The sequence below is a fragment of the Nerophis lumbriciformis genome, linkage group LG26 (assembly GCF_033978685.3).
Source record: "Nerophis lumbriciformis linkage group LG26, RoL_Nlum_v2.1, whole genome shotgun sequence".
Taxonomy (NCBI): Eukaryota; Metazoa; Chordata; class Actinopteri; order Syngnathiformes; family Syngnathidae; genus Nerophis; species Nerophis lumbriciformis.
Window position 1 is genome coordinate 40,617,697 of NC_084573.2, and position 20,623 is coordinate 40,638,319.

Genomic DNA, 20,623 nt, shown 5'->3' on the forward strand with positions numbered 1-20,623 from the left:
TTTTATTGTGTGAACATGTCTACATTACAAATGATGTGAGTGTTGCTGAATCAGCTACTAACTGCTGCCATTGAAGAAATATTTGTGATGTTAGAAAGAAAAAAAAGGATAGCAGAGTACGAGGAGGAACTTTGTCCAACAAAAGAGGAGAAGGAGCGACAACATCAACTATTGGACGCTGTTTTCAAAAAACATCAAGTTGTGTTACACATCCATCCATCCATCTTCTCTCAGTTTATCTGAGGTCGGGTCGCGGGGGCAGCAGCCTAAGCAGGGAAGCCCAGACTTTCCTCTCCCCAGCCGATTCGTCCAGCTCTTCCCGGGGGATCCTGAGGCGTTCTCAGGCCAGCCGGGAGAGATAGTCTTCCCAGCGTGTCCTGGGTCTTCCCCGTGGCCTCCTACCGGTCGGACGTGCCCATAACACCTCCCTAGGGAGGCGTTCGGGTGGCATCCTGACCAAATGCCCGAACCACCTCATCTGGCTCCTCTCCATGTGGAGGAGCAGCGGCTTTACTTTGAGCTCCTCCCGGATGACAGAGCTTCTCACCCTATCTCTAAGGGAGAGACCCGCCACCCGGCGGAGGAAACTCATTTTGGCCGCTTGTACCCGTGATCTTGTCCTTTCAGTCACAACCCAAAGCTCATGACCATAGGTGAGGATGGGAACGTAGATCGACCGGTAAATTGAGAGCTTTGCCTTCCGGCTCAGCTCCTTCTTCACCACAACGGATCGATACAGCGTCCGCATTACTGAAGACGCCGCACCGATCCGCCTGTCCATCTCACCATCCACTCTTCCCTCACTTGTGAACAAGACTCCGAGGTACTTGAACTCCTCCACTTGGGGCAGGGTCTCCTCCGCAACCCGGACGTGGCACTCCACCCTTTTCCGGGCGAGAACCATGGACTCAGACTTGGAGGTGCTGATTCTCATCCCAGTCGCTTCACACTCAGCTGCGAGCCGATCCAGTGAGAGCTGAAGATCCTGGCCAGATGAAGCCATCAGGACCACATCATCTGCAAAAAGCAGAGACCTAATCCTGCAGCCACCAAACCAGATCCCCTCAACTCCTTGACTGCGCCTAGAAATTCTGTCAGTATCGGTGCCTTGGCAGAGTCCAACCCTCACTGGAAACGTGTCCGACTTACTGCCGGCAATGCGGACCAAGCTCTGACACTGATCACAATCAGACAGTCCGATACCCCATACTCTCTGAGCACTCCCCACAGGACTTCCCGAGGGACACGGTCCAATGCCTTCTCCAAGTCCACAAAGCACATGTAGACTGGTTGGGCAATCTCCCATGCACCCTCAAGGACCCTGCCCAGAGTATAGACCTGGTCCACAGTTCCACCACCAGGATGCAAACCACACTGTTCCTCCTGAATCCGAGTTTACGAGGTTCTGGCGTAAACTCCTCTCCAGTACACCTGAATAGACCTGAGGATGCTTATACATATTGACACAAATATAAAAAACCACAAACTTTATGACGGATGCTTTTGCAATTGTTGGATTAGATCTTGCACAACACCTAGTGGCCACAATCATTCAATAAGTCAAGCTCATGGCGCAGAAAGTTGAACGATGAGGACACCTTTGTTACTGGATACTTTCTATCCGACTTCTGTTTTGGAGACTTTGTGTACGTATTAAGCGACTATAATTATTTGATATGCTTAAATGTGCTGTTTTAGCTTAGCTGTTGTGTAGCTGCTAGCTCCTGCAGCAGGTGTGTCCAAAGTGCAACCCATAGCTATGTTTGTAAGTGTTGAAGATGTGGTATTTGCGTGTCAGTCCAATCAGCGGCAGCTACGCCCTGTTTGGTCATTGGACCTAAGTCTTTGGCTTGGTAGGCGGGACAGAGAGCAAGGGAACAATGTGGGACAGCAATGGTGTCCATCTTCTAGCATGCTAGTTGTTGGTCAACATGATCAGCCACACCCTGACTTCCAACATATATAGGAGTCAAAGGCCTCCTGGTATGAGTGGTCTGACTGGTGATCATAACAGGTGGCAGCTCAGTCAGCCAGGGCTTCCACTGATAGAACAGTTGGAGCAGTCCTTGTCCTTCACTCCATCCCGGGAGGAGTAGATGTCAGCCATTGCTGCTACTTCAGGCTGTGGTACGAGCACGAGCATGGAGGAGCCTTTGTAGTGGTGTCGCAGCTTGGTGGTCGTGCCGTCAGGTAACACCAGGAAGGTTCCTTCTGTGCGACACTGACTGCTGCCTTTTTCTCCCTGGACTCTGACTTCATATCTGGTGTTGTCCTTCAGACCTGGGCCAAGAAGCCATGAATGTGGGCCATAAGAGTGTATGTGCGTGGGCATGAACTTGCACCCAGTTTCAACTGGAACTCAGGACATATGATTAGTTGCACGGCCTATTCTAATCTGTATTAAACATTTCTTAATCACTTCATCTTTCATTATCTTAATTGTATCCCAACTTTAGCTACCTGTAAAAATGAGTGACTTATTCTAGTTCATTTGTAAAATAAATAGTTTTCCTAAATGATAGTCTCCTCACTTGAACCAGACAGTCATTAGGACAAAAGACCCTGCAAGGACTTTGGCCTTTAAAAGGGAAAGCCAGAAAAAGGACAGTAATAAGATGATTTCATCACATTTACTTTGAGGCATTTTATTATTAATATATTCTGTTCTTGTTACTTGGGGTGGTATAGCTCGGTTGGTAGAGTGGCCGTGCCAGCAACTTGAGGGTTTCAGATTCGATCCCAGCTTCTGCCATCTTAGCCGATGTGTCCTTGGGCAAGACACTTTACCCACCTGCTCCCAGTGCCACCCACACTGCTTTAAATGTAACTTAGATATTGGCTTTCACTATGTAAAGCGCTTTGAGTCACTAGAGAAAAGCGCTATATAAATATAATTCACTTCACATGATATGTTTTTGTTCTATTTTCTCATTTCAAGGGGAATTGCACTTTTTGGAATCATTCACAGTCTCTATGTAGGTTAAAGTTAAGGTCCCAAAGGTAGTCACACACTAGGTGTGGTGAAGTTATCCTCTGCATTTGACCCATCCCCAAGGTCACCCCCTGGGAGGTGAGGGCAGCGGAGGGAATCATTTGGTGATTTAACCCCCAACCCTTGATGCTGAGTGCCAAGCAAGGAGGCAATGGGTCCCATTTTTATAGTCTTTGGTATGACTCGGCCCGGGTTTGAACTCACACCTTTCCAGTGTCAGGGCAGACACTCTAACCACAAGGCCACTGAGCAGGTCAATAGTTAATGCATCCTCAATAGAAAATAAACCTTAGCAAAAGTTAGCTAACATTGAGTCATTGCTCTATTCTGCCTATAAAGTGCTCTAAATAACATCCTAAAACACCCTTTTTAAATACACACTGTAAGTATATATGTAATGTAGTAACATTCTTAAAGGGGAACATTATCAGCAGACCTACGTAAGTGTCAATATATACCTTGATGTTGCAGAAAAAAGACCATATATTTTTTTAACCGATTTCCAAACTCTAAATGGGTGAATTTTGGCGAATTAAACGCCTTTCTAATATTCGCTCTCGGAGCGATGACGTCACAACGTGGCGTCACAACGGGAAGCAATCCGCCATTTTCTCAAACACGAGTCAAATCAGCTCTGTTATTTTCCGTTTTTTCGACTGTTTTCCGTACCTTGGAGACATCATGCCTCGTCGGTGTGTTGTCGGAGGGTGTAACAACACCAACAGGGACGGATTCAAGTTGCACCAGTGGCCCAAAGATGCCAAAGTGGCAAGAAATTGGACGTTTGTTCCGCACACTTTACCCACGAAAGCTATGCTACGACAGAGATGGCAAGAATGTGTGGATATCCTGCGACACTCAAAGCAGATGCATTTCCAACCATAAAGTCAAAGAAATCTGCCGCCAGACCCCCATTGAATCTGCCGGAGTGTGTGAGCAATTCAGGGACAAAGGACCTCGCTAGCACGGCAAGCAATGGCGGCAGTTTGTTCCCGCAGACGAGCGAGCTAAACCCCCTGGATGTCTTGGCTCATTCTGTCCCGAAGATGATCAAGAGAAGAATATCGACCCTAGCTTCCCTGGCCTGCTGACATGAGGGTATGTCTACAGAATATATTAATTGATGAAAATTGGGCTGTCTGCACTCTCAAAGTGCATGTTGTTGCCAAATGTATTTCATATGCTGTAAACCTAGTTCATAGTTGTTAGTTTCCTTTAATGCCAAACAAACACATACCAATCGTTGGTTAGAAGGCGATCGCCCAATTCGTCCTCGCTTTCTCCCGTGTCGCTGGCTGTCGTGTCGTTTTCGTCGATTTCGCTTGCATACGGTTCAAACCGATATGGCTCAATAGCTTCAGTTTCTTCTTCAATTTGGTTTTCGCTACCTGCCTCCACACTACAACCATCCGTTTCAATACATGCGTAATCTGTTGAATCGCTTAAGCCGCTGAAATCCGAGTCTGAATCCGAGCTAATGTCACTATAGCTTGCTGTTCTTTCCGCCATGTTTGTTGTGTTGGCTTCACTATGTGACGTCACAGGGAAATGGACGGGTGTATATAACGAAGGTTAAAATCAGGCACTTTGAAGCTTTTTTTAGGGATATTGTGTGATGGGTAAGATTTTGAAAAAAACTTCGAAAAATATAATAAGCCACTGGGAACTGATTTTTAATGGTTTTAACCATTCTGAAATTGTGATAATGTTCCCCTTTAATAACATGTCATATTTACATATCTTGCTCATTTTAAGCATACAATGTCTGCTCTCACTGGGATGGCGACTGATGGGATGTTCATATCTTCCCGTTTAGATGAAGAATTAATCCTTGCAAAGAGTTAAAAAGGGTGGGTGCAAAAGAGCGTATTTTCATGTCTTATTTGCCATCTCCAGGTCTAAGTTGGAAGTCAAAGTTGACCCAAGTTCTCAGTTTATGTCCACAACCTTCTACTACATAAGTGAGAAGCATGATTTATAATCTAGAATGATCTTTCACCATCTTAGAGGCCAGAAAGCAGCTCAGTATGTCAATATAGCAACATAAGCTAGTTACTTCTGTGATCAATGCGCCGCTAAAAGTAGGTCCTTAACGTTAGCGCTTATAATAACAATATTGCTAATACTTGCTTAATATTCAGGTCACAAAATGTAAATGGAGTATTGTTGGCAGTTTTTGGATGGTTATTTGGAGGACTTTGTGGGTCTAATAGAGGAGCTCCCATTGACTCCAATGTTAGATGATTGTTGCTCACATTTATTTACTAATTAGAATTCATAAAAATGTAAAACATATGTCTTACATGAGGATTGTGAATGATAGGCGACATTTTTAAAAAGTGCAGTTTCCTTTGAATTTGTCAGATAAGTAAACAGTCCTTCAAATTAAAGATGAAAAACAATTGAGGTTGTTTATAGATATTATCCACAATGAAGTTACAGTAAAACTAAGCACACAAGGGAAAGTACATTCATATACACATGAAGTACACATACTATATAAGAACCATGTTGACCATTAAAATATTGTCTCGTTCTCCTAAAGCCAATATCGAGTATCCTTTGGTGAGCTGACCGTATCGTCACACCCTTAGTTGAAAGCACACCAACCCCATGACATGACACTTCCACGTGATGTAGAACAGTAGTACCACATTTTAAACATACACACACATCTGAAGAATATAAAAAATAAATATATTTAGTGGGCCAAACAAAATGACTCGGCGAACCAATGTTTGGTATGGGCGATATGACCTCAAATCTATATCCTAATAACAATATATGTCACCATATATCATTTGGTACATGAATGATAATAGAAGAATTTCAAAGCGGGTTACAAAAGCTCTTAATTTGGCATCTGACATATGCAGTAACATATTGTGTCATTTCTAATTGTAGTATTTTGTCCAAACAATTATTATTAATGTACTTGTTTATTTACTGTTAATATTTGGTTAGTTTATTTGAGAAAATAATACTGGAAATGATGTAATATTTTACTGCATATTTCAGCAACTAAATTAGGAGCCTGTGTAGCCTGTTTTAAAATGGTTCTATTAGTAATTCTATATGAAATAATGTGTTGCTAAATCCATTTTAAACCATATCGTCTATCCATAGTAAAAAGTCCTGTCGTCCTGGTTTGTTTTTATTTTCCTGTGAATAATGTTGTAAAGAGCAGCGTGTTTGTGCGTCACTGAGATTTCAAGACAGTTCATACGATAACTTGTTTGTCCTAAGTGCATGTAAAAGTACTGAATGCATTGTGTGACTGAGCAGAGATGGTGTGTTTGTCTTGCAGACGTCTGTGAAGAACATCTTCACCCTGAGCAACAGAAGTGGAGCTTCACGATGGAGCCACAGCCCTCCCACATTAAAAAGGAAGAGGAACACCCACTGATCTCCCATTTTAAAGAGGAAGAGGATGACCCACTGACCACTCACATCAAAAAGAAAGAGGAGGACCCACTGATACCCCATTTTAAAAAGGAAGAGGAGGACCCACTGACACCCCATTTTAAAGAGGAAGCAATGGATCCACTGAGCCCTCACGTTAAAGAGGAAGAGGAGGACCCACTGATCCCTCACATTAAAGAGGAAGAGGAGGAACACAGCATCAGTCAGCAGGGAGAGCATGTTGAAGGACTGGAGGAGGTTGATGTCACCAAGATGCCAGTGACTGGTGTCCCTGTGAAGAGTGAAGATGATGAGGTCAAAGGTGAGAGAGAGGCGGAGCCTCCAAGCAGCAGCTCAACTCAACACATGACAACAGAAGCTGATGGAGACCACTGTGGAGGATCACAAGCAGACAAGCTCTTAGCTCCACTATCAGATAGTGAGGACACAACGTCACACTCTCCTGACACTGATGATGAACACTCTAAAGATGATGCAACATGTCACACTGACAACACACACTTCACATGTTCTCTCTGTGACAAAACTTTTAAATCTAGTAATTTGAAAAGACACATGAGAACACACACTGGAGAAAAACATTTTTCATGTTCAATATGCGGTAAAGATTTTACTCATAGGCACGATTTGAAAATACACATGAGAAAACACACTGGAGAAAGACCTTTTTCCTGCTCAGAATGTGGTAAAAGTTTTGTAAAAAATCAAAGTTTAAAAGCACACATGAGAACACACACGGGAGAAAAACCTTTTTCATGTTCAATCTGCGGTAAAGATTTTACTCGGAGGGAGCATTTGAATATACACATGAGAATACACACTGGAGAAAACCCTTTTTCCTGCTCAGAATGTGGTAAAAGTTTTGGAAGAAATCTAACTTTAAAAGAACACATGAGAACACACACTGGAGAAAAACCTTTTTTATGTTCAATCTGCGGTAAAGATTTTACTCATAGTCAACATTTGAAAAGACACATGAGAACACACACTGGAGAAAAACCTTTTTCATGTTCAATCTGCGGTAAAGATTTTACTCAAAAGCACCATTTCAAAGCACACATGAGAATACACACTGGAGAACAACCTTTTTCATGTTCAACCTGCGGTAAAGATTTTACTCGAAGGGACCATTTCAAAAAACACATGAGAATACACACTGGAGAACAACCTTTTTCATGTTCAATCTGCAGTAAAGATTTTACTCGAAGGGACCATTTCAAAAAACACATGAGAACACACACTGGAGAAAAACCTTTTTCCTGCTCAGAATGTGGTAAAGCTTTTGTACGAAGAAGCACTTTGAAAAGACACATGATAACACACACAGGAGAGAAAGTGTTGAGTTGCAGTGTGTGTGGTGAAAGATTCTCTTCTAAGTACCAGTGTAAGAAACACAAGTGTGCTGGTGAGAACAGCAGCAGCAAATGAAGATGCAGGATTTGAAATAAACTGTCAAAACTTTCACTTTGACCTTCTAACAACATCAGCACATAGATTCTAACATTTATAGATTAGATATTTTAGATTATTGCTTTTTTCAGTCAAGTATATGTTTTAATATACATTGTGTACTTTTATTTAATAATGAACACAACACTTTGACTGTAAAGGTGAGAATAAACAGGACAAAACATGTTACAAATACTTTTTATGTGTATAGAGATATTTATAAATCATTTTTAATTATTAATGATGTTATAGATGAACTCCTTTATATGATGTACATATTTGTTTTACATGTGTTCATACCTTTGCTTTTGAGTACTCATAAATCCCTCTTAGTTCATATTTACTGGTTCACATCTGAAACATCTTCTGGACCACTTCTGGAAGCATATTATTATTGACTTTATACATCATTAGAACAGTTGTCTTTTATACAATTTTAAAATGTGTGACTTTTTGAATCATTTGTTGGGTCTCTATAATCCATTCTATTAATTATCTTTTTTACTCTCTTTTGTAATATGAATATTGTTGTATATGTATGTCCCTTTATGTAATATGTAGATTAGAGAAAATGGCAACATTATATGTGGAAGGTTATGAAGGATAGTTTTGTTTTTAATCTACATTTCTTATTAAAAAACTACACATGACAATTGTTTTTTAAAGTAGTTTTGTTCCCCCTTTTTTAGAATCCCTCAAACATGATCAATTTCAGAAAACATGGGAACGTTTGGAATGTTAGGGAAAAGTCAATAATGTACATCATCCCACAGAGCTTTACTGTACATCCATCCATTTTTTCTACCACTTGTCCCTCTCATTTTATATTTATAGACACAAACTTGTCCGCCAAAGGGTGTTGCGTTTTGGAGAAACTCCTTCTGTCAGAGTGCTGTTCAACACAGTAAAGAGGAACCCAAGGATGCGCAGGACGCTGAGTAAAACACTTATTTTACTGCAGAAATCTATTCACAAAAACAATCCAAACAGGAGGTAACAAAAAGCGACTATGCGAAAAAGAGAAGACAAAATGTGCATTGTGGAAAAAAGAGCAAAAGCTACTTATATACAAAAATAAAGTCAACTTGGTTTGGAGTTACAAGACGTGCACACTACAAAACAACACCAAGATGGATGGCACTGGGAATGGCCAAGGTAGCAAAATACTCGAAGCATAGAATCAACTGGCGTGGAGTGGAATCGCCGAGTGCCATCCAGCTGTCAAGGTGCTGCTGAAGTAGCATTAGGGTCAATTGGAAGCAGCTGTGCACGTCCCACAACTCCGCCCACAGGGACAACACAGGAACTCTAGGAGGAAGGAGAAATGTAAGAACAAGGTCAACTGCACCAAAAGAGGAAAACCGACCATAAAAACCACAAGGTGGCAGCAACTTCTCTCAAATTAATTTGGAAAAAAATGGACTGAGCATAAGAGATAAATATTCACAAATAAAGTTAACTCATTCAAAAAGTTTACCTTTGTAACTCATTTCTATCCAAATTCATCCAGGATGTTTCTCCAGAATGTTCTATTAGAGAATGCTGTCAAACTGTTATGTCTACTAGGAAAATGTAAAACTAATATTTTTTTGTTAAATTCTGTCCCTTTATATTATATATATATATATATATATATATATATATATATATTTGCATATATATATATATCATACTTGCCAACCTTGAGACCTCCGATTTCGGGAGGTGGGGGGAGGGGGGTGGGCGTGGTCGGGGTGGGGCGGGGGCGTGGTCGGGGTGGGGCGGGGGCGTGGTCGGGGTGGGGCGGGGGCGTGCTCGGGGGCGTGGCTAAAAGGGGAGGAGTATATTTACAGCTAGAATTCACCAAGTCAAGTATTTCATATATATATATATATATATATATATATATATATATATATATATATATATATATAAGAAATACTTGACGTTCAGTGAATTCTAGCTATATATATATATATATATATATATATATATATATATATACATATAAAATAAATACATGAATTTCAGTGTTCATTTATTTACACATATACACACACATAACACTCATCTACTCATTGTTGAGTTAAGGGTTGAATTGTCCATCCTTGTTCTATTCTCTGTCACTATTTTTCTAACCATGCTGAACACCCTCTCTGATGATGCATTGCTGTGTGGCACGCACAAAAGTGCTTTCATCAAATGCACTAGATGGCAGTATTGTCCTGTTTAAGAGTGTCACAACATTGCTGTTTACGGCAGACGAACTGCTTTACGGTAGAGGAAAACGTGACTGCTGTTGTTGTGTGTTGTTGCCACGCTGGGAGGACGTTAAAGAAACTGTCTAACAATAAACCCACATAAGAAACCAAGAACTCGCCTTCGATCATTCTACAGTTATAACGTCATTGGGCAGGTACGCTGTTTATATTGTGGGAAAGCGGACTCAGGTCCGCATGGACCTGAGTCCGCCTGAATTTCGGGAGAAAATTTGTCCCGGGAGGTTTTTGGGAGAGGTGCTGAATTTCGGGAGTCTCCCGGATAATCCGAGAGGGTTGGCAAGTCTGCCTAATTGGCACTTCGGAATGCAAAAGTGACAACCATATCCTTGAAAGGAGACTACCTGTCAAGCTCAAAGGCCAACCTTTAAGTTATGACTTAAAGCAGTTGTTTTCCAGACACTTACACACCAACATCTCCTTTGGTGGTCAGGTGGTGCTGTTTAGCTTCAGCGCACACCCAGACAGTGAAAGAAGGAATATATAAAAGGATGGTTTGGCTTCTCCGGAAGAGGAGTCCTCCATATTTGACCTGGCCTCCTCCCAGGAACTGCAGTCCTGTGTAAATGACGCTCGCTGGGAATAAAGCAACTTTTGCTTCAGTGAAGCGTCTCCGACGTCTCTTTTGATCCAGCCGCACTGCCGTGTCGCCCTTCTGTCCGGACGACCATGACAAGACCACAAATACACTTCAAAAGCTCCACAGTTTTACCTCCAAAAATAGAGAGGTAAGACAAAGTCAGAGTCAGTTGCATAAAACACTGAAAGGGATTGGCGCGGTCGGGAGAGTGGCCGTGCCAGCAACCTGAGGGTTCCTGGTTCGATCCCCACCTTCTACCAACCTCGTCACGTCTGTTGTGTCCTTGAGCAAGACACTTCACCCTTGCTCCTGATGAGTCATGGTTATTGCCTTGCATGGCAGCTCCCGCCATCAGTGTGTGAATGTGTGTGTGAATGAGTGAATGTGGAAATAGTGTCAAAGCCCTTTGAGTACCTTGAAGGTAGAAAAGCGCTATACAAGTATAAGCCATTTACCATTGTTCCTATAACCCCTTTGTTCAAATGTTTGTTCCACTTGGCATCTTGTGTGACTCGCACCATGCACAGTCTTCCTTGTCACATATTGTTCCTTTTCCCGCTATCCATCCACTAATTCAAACTGATCCAGTGAAGATTATTTTTACTTACACAAATCAAGGAACCAGGATACTCGGGAAACAAAATAAAAGGTAGCCTATATAAAAGGACATATATGTGCACATGTATGCACTGATTAAAAACACAGAACTATAATGCCCACGTTTAGACTTTCTCTCCCAAACACTGTCTTGCTTTTTCTTCCTCCTTCTTCTTCTTTCTATTTCCAGCAGACTAGTAGAAGATCTTAGGTGTATTGCTGCCCTCCACAGGTTCTTAACGGGATTTCCTCCTTCTGTCCTATGGCCCACACTACATTCTACAGTCCAGTAGGTGGCAGTATGAACCTTTCAAGTCATGGCTGCAAACTGCCAGTAAGAAGAAGAAGTCATAGAGCTGGTTGCTTGTTTCTCTCGCGAGATCTGACAACATGTTTAAATAGAACAATTGACAGGTTGACAACATCCAAACAAACCAAGGCATCTCCAATACATCTCAACATTACACACATCCTCCAGGCTGACTTAGTCTAGATAATGAAGTAAGCTGCAAACTACATCTAAGTCATATAAAGAAAACATTTTAAAAAATGACTGTGATAATAACTAGAATAAAATGCATACCCACAAATATTAACTACATTTATTGTACCCAACTTTAGTTGAAGCATACATTGTTTATTACATAAAGGTCTGGGGACATACATATAAAACAATCACACAACAATATTCATATTACACAAGAGAGTAATAAAGACAATTAATAGAATGGATTATAGAGACCCAACAAATGATTCATAAAGTCACACATTTTAAAATTGTATAAAAGACAACTGCTCAAATGATGTATAAAGTCAATAATAATATGCTTCCAGAAGTGGTCCAGAAGATGTTTCAGATGTGAACCAGTAAATATGAACTAAGAGGGATTTATGAGTACTCAAAAGCAAAGGTATGAACACATGTAAAACAAATATGTACATCATATAAAGGAGTTCATCTATGGAGTCATCTACAATTAGAAAATAAAATATGTAACCCTTCATTATTTCAAAAAACTATTATGTAGTATAGTATAGTATAAAAGTGAATTATGAATATCTACATATAAAATGTTTATTTTATGTAACATATTTTATGTACTGTTTATTCTCACCTTTTCAGTCAATTTGTTCTGTTCATTTTAAAGGCCTACTGAAAGCCACTACTAGCGACCACGCAGTCTGATAGTTTATATATCAATGATGAAATCTTAACATTGCAACACATGCCAATACGGCCGGGTTAGCTTACTAAAGTGACATTTTAAATTTCGCGCGGAATATCCTGCTGAAAACGTCTCGGTATGATGACGTCAGCGCGTGACGTCACGGATTGTGGAGGACATTTTGGGACAGCATGGTGGCCAGCTATTAAGTCGTCTGTTTTCATCACAAAATTCCACAGTATTCTGGACATGTGTTGGTGAATCTTTTGCAATTTGTTCAATGAACAATGGAGACAGCAAAGAAGAAAGCTGTAGGTGGGAAGCGGTGTATTGCGGCCGACTGCAGCAACACAAACACGGCCGGTGTTTCATTGTTTACATTCCCGGAAGATGACAGTCAAGCTTTACCATTGGCCTGTGGAGAACTGGGACAACAGAGGCTCTTACCAGGAGGACTTTGAGTCGGATACGCAGATGCGGTACCGTGAGTACGCATGCAGCTGCGGCTTCCAAACATTTGATCGCTTGCCCGTACGTGCGTGCCGCTATGTGCATGTCACGTACGTAACTTTGGGGAAATATATGTGCTGTATGAACTTTGGGGAGGTGAACGGTACTTTGGGCTGTGGGATTGAGTGTGTTGTGCAGGTGTTTGAGTTGTATTGGCGGGAGGGGGGAGGTGTTTGTTATGCGGGATTAATTTGTGGCATATTAAATATAAGCCTGGTTGTGTTGTGGCTAATAGAGTATGTGTTTATTTATTGTTTTAGTCATTCCCAGCTGAATATCAGGTCTCACAGCATCTTCCCTATCTGAATCGCTCCCACTGCCCTCTAGTCCTTCACTCTCACTTTCCTCATCCACAAATCTTTCATCCTCGCTCAAATTAATGGGGAAATTGTCGCTTTCTTGGTCCGAATCGCTGGTGGCCATGATTGTAAACAGTGTGCGGATGTGAGGAGCTCCACAACCTGTGACGTCACGCTACTCGTCTGCTACTTCCGCTACAGGCAAGGCTTTTTTATCAGCGGCCAAAAGTTGCAAACTTTATCGTCGATGTTCTCTACTAAATCCTTTCAGCAAAAGTATGGCAATATCGTAAAATGATCAAGTATGACACATAGAATGGACCTGCTATCCCCGTTTAAATAAGAAAATTGCATTTCAGTAGGCCTTTAAAGTACACAAATGTGTATATTAACTCATGTACTTGACTGAAATAAAAACACTAATCTGAAGTGTCTAATCTATAAATGTTAGAATCATATGAACAAGATTGTGTTACACATACAACAATGATGTCACACATGTTATATGTGCTGATGTTGTTAGAAAGTCAAAGTTAACAAAGTTTTGACAGTTTATTTCAAATCCTGCATCTTCATTTGCTGCTGCTGTTCTCACCAGCACACTTGTGTTTCTTACACTGGTACTTAGAAGAGAATCTTTCACCACACACACTGCAACTCAACACTTTCTCTCCTGTGTGTTTTCTCATGTGTACTTTTAAACTTCGATTTATTACATAACTTTTACCACATTCTGAGCATGAAAAAGGTTTTTCTCCAGTGTGTATTCTCATGTGTGCTTTGAAACGGTCCCTTTGAGCATAATCTTTACCGCAGATTGAACATGTAAAAGGTTTTTCTCCAGTATGTGTTCTCATGTGTGCTTTGAAATTGTGCTTTTGAGTATAATCTTTACCACAGATTGAACATGAAAAAGGTTTTTCTCCAGTGTGTGTTGTCATGTGTACTTTTAAACTTCGATTCATTACAAAACTTTTACCACATTCTGAGCAGGAAAAAGGTTTTTCTCCAGTGTGTATTCTCATATGTACTTTGAAATTGTGCTTTAGAGTAAAACCTTTACTACAGATTGAACATGAAAAAGGTTTTTCTCCAGTGTGTGTTCTCTTGTGTCTTAGCAGACGACAATGGTATTTAAAAGTTTTGTCACAGTGAGAACATGTGAAGTGTGTGTTGTCAGTGTGACATGTTGCATCATCTTTAGAGTGTTCATCATCAGTGTCAGGAGAGTGTGACGTTGTGTCCTCACTATCTGATAGTGGAGCTAAGAGCTTGTCTGCTTGTGATCCTCCACAGTGGTCTCCATCAGCTTCTGTTGTCATGTGTTGAGTTGAGCTGCTGCTTGGAGGCTCCGCCTCTCTCTCACCTTTGACCTCATCATCTTCACTCTTCACAGGGACACCAGTCACTGGCATCTTGGTGACATCAACCTCCTCCAGTCCTTCAACATGCTCTCCCTGCTGACTGATGCTGTGTTCCTCCTCTTCCTCTTTAATGTGAGGGCTCAGTGGGTCCTCCTCTTCCTCTTTAATGTGAGGGCTCAGTGGGTCCTCGTCTTCATCCTTAATGTGAGGGGTCAGTGGGTCCTCCTCTTCCTCTTTAACGTGAGGGCTCAGTGGATCCATTGCTTTCTCTTTAAAATGGGCTGTCAGTGGGTCCTCCTCCTCCTCTTTAAAATGGGGGATCAGTGGGTGTTCCTCTTCCTTTTTAATGTGGGAGGGCTGTGGCTCCATCGTGAAGCTCCACTTCTGTTGCTCAGGGTGAAGATGTTCTTCACAGACGTCTGCAAGACAAACACACCATCTCTGCTCAGTCACACAATGCATTCAGTACTTTTACATGCACTTAGGACAAACAAGTTATCGTATGAACTGTCTTGAAATCTCAGTGACGCACAAACACGCTGCTCTTTACAACATTATTCACAGGAAAATAAAAACAAACCAGGACGACAGGACTTTTTACTATGGATAGACGATATGGTTTAAAATGGATTTAGCAACACATTATTTCATATAGAATTACTAATAGAAGCATTTTAAAACAGGCTACACAGGCTCCTAATTTAGTTGCTGAAATATGCAGTAAAATATTACATCATTTCCAGTATTATTTTCTCAAATAAAGTAACCAGATATTAACAGTAAATAAACAAGTACATTAATAATAATTGTTTGGACAAAATACTACAATTAGAAATGACACAATATGTTACTGCATGTGTCAGATGCCAAATTAAGAGCTTTTGTAACCCGCTTTGAAATGATTCTATTATCATTCATGTACCAAATGATATATGGTGACATATATTGTTATTAGGATATAGATTTGAGGTCATATCGCCCATACCAAACATTGGTTCGCCGAGTCATTTTGTTTGGCCCACCAAATATATATATTTTATATTCTTCAGATGTGTGTGTATGTTTAAAATGTGGTACTACTGTTCTACATCACGTGGAAGTGTCATGTCATGGGGTTGGTGTGCTTTCAACTAAGGGTGTGACGATACGGTCAGCTCACCAAAGGATACTCGATATTGGCTTTAGGAGAACGAGATGATATTTTAATGGTCAACATGGTTCTTATATAGTATGTGTACTTCATGTGTATATGAATGTACTTTCCCTTGTGTGCTTAGTTTTACTGTAACTTCATTGTGGATAATATCTATAAACAACCTCAATTGTTTTTCATCTTTAATTTGAAGGACTGTTTACTTATCTGACAAATTCAAAGGAAAATGCACTTTTTTAAAATGTCGCCTATCATTCACAATCCTCATGTAAGACATATGTTTTTCATTTTTATGAATTCTAATTAGTAAATAAATGTGAGCAACAATCATCTAACATTGGAGTCAATGGGAGCTCCTCTATTAGACCCACAAAGTCCTCCAAATAACCATCCAAAAACTGCCAACAATACTCCATTTACATTTTGTGACCTGAATATTAAGCAAGTATTAGCAATATTGTTATTATAAGCGCTAACGTTAAGGACCTACTTTTAGCGGCGCATTGATCACAGAAGTAACTAGCTTATGTTGCTATATTGACATACTGAGCTGCTTTCTGGCCTCTAAGATGGTGAAAGATCATTCTAGATTATAAATCATGCTTCTCACTTATGTAGTAGAAGGTTGTGGACATAAACCGAGAACTTGGTCAACTTTGACTTCCAACTTAGACCTGGAGATGGCAAGAAAGACACAAAAATACGCTCTTTTGCACCCACCCTTTTTAACTCTTTGCAAGGATTAATTCTTCATCTAAACGGGAAGATATGAACATCCCATCAGTCGCCATCCCAGTGAGAGCAGACATTGTATGCTTAAAATGAGCAAGATATGTAAATATGACATGTTATTAAGAATGTTACTACATTACATATATACTTACAGTGTGTATTTAAAATGTTGAAGGGGGTTTTAGGATGTTATTTAGAGCACTTTATAGGCAGAATAGAGCAATGATTTAATTGTTAGCTAACTTTTGCTAAGTTTATTTCTATTGAGGATGCATTAACTATTGACCTGCTCAGTGGCCTTGTGGTTAGAGTGTCTGCCCTGACACTGGAAAGTTGTGAGTTCAAACCCGGGCCGAGTCATACCAGACTATAAAAACGGGACCCATTGCCTCCTTGCTTGGCACTCAGCATCAAGGGTTGGGGGTTAAATCACCAAATGATATCCTGAGTGCGGCCTCCGCTACCCTCACCTCCCAGGGGGTGACCTTGGGGATGGGTCAAATGCAGAGGATAACTTCACCACACCTAGTGTGTGACTACCTTTGGGACCTTAACTTTAACTCACATAGGGACTGTGAATGATTCCAAAAAGTGCAGTTCCCCTTGAAATGAGAAAATAGAACAACAAGATATCATGTGAAGTGAATTATATTTATATAGCACTTTTCTCTAGTGACTCAAAGCACTTTACATAGTGAAAGCCAATATCTAAGTTACATTTAAAGCAGTGTGGGTGGCACTGGGAGCAGGTGGGTAAAGTGTCTTGCCCAAGGACACAACGGCAGTGACTAGGATGGCAGAAGCTGGCGTCGAACCTGGAACCCTCAAGTTGCTGGCACAGCCACTCTACCAACCGAGCTATACCACCCCAAGTAACAAGAACAGAATATATTAATAATAAAATGCCTCATAGTAAATGTGATGAAATCATCTTATTACTGTCCTTTTTCTGGCTTTCCCTTTTAAAGGCCAAAGTCCTTGCAGGGTCTTTTGTCCTAATGACTGTCTGGTTCAAGTGAGGAGACTATCATTTAGGAAAACTATTTATTTACAAATGGACTAGAATAAGTTAAGTTAAAGTTAAAGTAGCAATGATTGTCACACACACACTAGGTGTGGTGAAATTATTCTCTGCATTTGACCCATCACTCTTGATCACCCCCTGAGAGGTGAGGGGAGCAGTGAGCAGCAGCGGTGGCCGCGCCCGGGAATCATTTTTGGTGATTCAACCCCCAATTCCAAGCCTTGATGCTGAATGCCAAGCAGGGAGGTAATGGCTCCCATTTTTATAGTCTCTGGTATGACTCGGCCGGGGTTTAAAATGATAATTAAGATAATGAAGGATGAAGTGATTAAGAAATGTTTAATACAGATTAGAATAGGCCGTGCAACTAATCATATGTCCTGAGTTCCAGTTGAAACTGGGTGCAAGTTCATGCCCACGCACATACACTCTTATGGCCCACATTCATGGCTTCTTGGCCCAGGTCTGAAGGACAACACCAGATATGAAGTCAGAGTCCAGGGAGAAAAAGGCAGCAGTCAGTGTCGCACAGAAGGAACCTTCCTGGTGTTACCTGACGGCACGACCACCAAGCTGCGACACCACTACAAAGGCTCCTCCATGCTCGTGCTCGTACCACAGCCTGAAGTAGCAGCAATGGCTGACATCTACTCCTCCCGGGATGGAGTGAAGGACAAGGACTGCTCCAACTGTTCTATCAGTGGAAGCCCTGGCTGACTGAGCTGCCACCTGTTATGATCACCAGTCAGACCACTCATACCAGGAGGCCTTTGACTCCTATATATGTTGGAAGTCAGGGTGTGGCTGATCATGTTGACCAACAACTAGCATGCTAGAAGATGGACACCATTGCTGTCCCACATTGTTCCCTTGCTCTCTGTCCCGCCTACCAAGCCAAAGACTTAGGTCCAATGACCAAACAGGGCGTAGCTGCCGCTGATTGGACTGACACGCAAATACCACATCTTCAACACTTACAAACATAGCTATGGGTTGCACTTTGGACACACCTGCTGCAGGAGCTAGCAGCTACACAACAGCTAAGCTAAAACAGCACATTTAAGCATATCAAATAATTATAGTCGCTTAATACGTACACAAAGTCTCCAAAACAGAAGTCGGATAGAAAGTATCCAGTAACAAAGGTGTCCTCATCGTTCAACTTTCTGCGCCATGAGCTTGACTTATTGAATGATTGTGGCCACTAGGTGTTGTGCAAGATCTAATCCAACAATTGCAAAAGCATCCGTCATAAGGTTAGTGGTTTTTTATATTTGTGTCAATATGTATAAGCATCCTCAGGTCTATTCAGGTGTACTGGAGAGGAGTTTACGCCAGAACCTCGTAAACTCGGATTCAGGAGGAACAGTGTGGTTTGCATCCTGGTGGTGGAACTGTGGACCAGGTCTATACTCTGGGCAGGGTCCTTGAGGGTGCATGGGAGGTTGCCCAACCAGTCTACATGTGCTTTGTGGACTTGGAGAAGGCATTGGACCGTGTCCCTCGGGAAGTCCTGTGGGGAGTGCTCAGAGAGTATGGGGTATCGGACTGTCTGATTGTGATCAGTGTCAGGGCTTGGTCCGCATTGCCGGCAGTAAGTCGGACACGTTTCCAGTGAGGGTTGGACTCCGCCAAGGCTGCCCTTTGTCACCCATTCTGTTCTGAACTTTTATGGACAGAATTTCTAGGCGCAGTCAAGGAGTTGAGGGGATCTGGTTTGGTGGCTGCAGGATTAGGTCTCTGCTTTTTAAACATGATGTGGTCCTGATGGCTTCATCTGGCCAAGATCTTCAGCTCTCACTGGATCGGTTCGCAGCCGAGTGTGAAGCGACTGGGATGAGAATCAGCACCTCCAAGTCCCAGTCCATGGTTCTCGCCCGGAAAAGGGTGGAGTGCCATCTACGGGTTGTGGAGGAGACCCTGCCCCAAGTGGAGGAGTTCAAGTACCTCGGAGTCTTGTTCATGAGTGAGGGAAGAGTGGATGGTGAGATGGACAGGCGGATCGGTGCGGCGTCTTCAGTAATGCGGACGCTGTATCGATCCGTTGTGGTGAAGAAGGAGCTGAGCCGGAAGGCAAAGCTCTCAATTTACCGGTCGATGTACGTTCCCATCCTCACCTATGGTCATGAGCTTTGGGTTATGACCGAAAGGACAAGATCACGGGTACAAGCGGCCCAAATGAGTTTCCTCCGCCGGGTGGCGAGTCTCTCCCTTAGAGATAGGGTGAGAAGCTCTGTCATCCGGGAGGAGCTCAAAGTAAAGCCGCTGCTCCTCCACATGGAGAGGAGCCAGATGAGGTGGTTCGGGCATCTGGTCAGGATGCCACCAGAACGCCTCCCTAGGGAGGTGTTGTGGGCACGCCCGACCAGTAGGAGGCCACGGAGAAGACCCAGGACACGTTGGGTAGACTATGTCTCCCGGCTAGCCTGGGAACGCCTCGGGATCCCCCGGGAAGAGCTGGACGAATCGGCTGGGGAGAGGAAAGTCTGGGCTTCTCTGCTTAGGCTGCTGCCCCCGCGACCCGACCTAGGATAAGCAGAAGAAGATGGATGGATGTGTAACACAACTTGATGCTTCTTGAAAACAGCGTCCAATAGTTGATGTTGTCGCTCCTTCTCCTCTTTTGTTGGACAAAGTTCCTCCTCGTACTCTGCTATCCTTTTTTTTCTTTCTAACATCACAAATATTTCTTCAATGGCAGCAGTTAGTAGCTGATTCAGCAACACTCACATCATTTGTAATGTAGACATGTTCACACAATAAAAACACTTTACACTTACATTGGATCTCTGCTTTGATGTGTCGATCACTTCCGCCTCTCTTTGTTAGCAGCTAACAAGCTAAGCTAAGCAGCAGGCTAGGCTAGCACGTCAAAGTGCACTCAGACTAATGTATCCGCTATACAAACAATTAATAGCGACGTTTACTCTGTTAAACGACATACATGTGCACATGGACGTTGTAATTAAGACCAAGAAACCATAACAACCAAAACAACGTCTTCTCCGTCAGACGCCATCTTGTTTTGTTCTTCCTTCTGTGTGACGTCATCGAGGTGTTCTTAACCGCGGAACAA

General features: G+C 42.1%; 2 protein-coding genes across 6 annotated transcripts in view; one reads left to right on the forward strand and one right to left on the reverse strand.

Annotated features, from left to right (window-relative positions):
* Positions 1 to 8,659, forward strand: part of LOC133623626 (uncharacterized) — a 47,020-nt gene extending 38,361 nt beyond the window's left edge. Inside the window, exon 3 of one of the 2 annotated variants that reach the window (XM_061986865.2) lies at positions 6,300 to 8,659. In XM_061986865.2, coding sequence (XP_061842849.1) covers positions 6,350 to 7,843 — 1,494 coding nt within the window. In that variant the 5' untranslated portion in view covers positions 6,300 to 6,349 and the 3' untranslated portion in view covers positions 7,844 to 8,659. The remainder of the gene's footprint in view (positions 1 to 6,299) is intronic. The other variant, XM_072916299.1, reaches the window with a different exon arrangement.
* Positions 8,660 to 12,893: 4,234 nt separating this feature from the next.
* Positions 12,894 to 20,623, reverse strand: part of LOC133623621 (uncharacterized) — a 44,449-nt gene continuing 36,719 nt past the window's right edge. Inside the window, exons 1-2 of one of the 4 annotated variants that reach the window (XM_061986854.2) lie at positions 18,645 to 18,876; positions 12,894 to 15,057 (exon numbers count right to left, since the gene is read on the reverse strand). In XM_061986854.2, coding sequence (XP_061842838.1) covers positions 13,847 to 15,057; positions 18,645 to 18,702 — 1,269 coding nt within the window. In that variant the 5' untranslated portion in view covers positions 18,703 to 18,876 and the 3' untranslated portion in view covers positions 12,894 to 13,846. Of the gene's footprint in view, positions 15,058 to 17,989; positions 18,605 to 18,644; positions 18,877 to 20,327; positions 20,580 to 20,623 lie in introns of those variants that run through there. The other 3 variants (XM_072916297.1, XM_072916298.1, XM_061986852.2) reach the window with 3 other exon arrangements.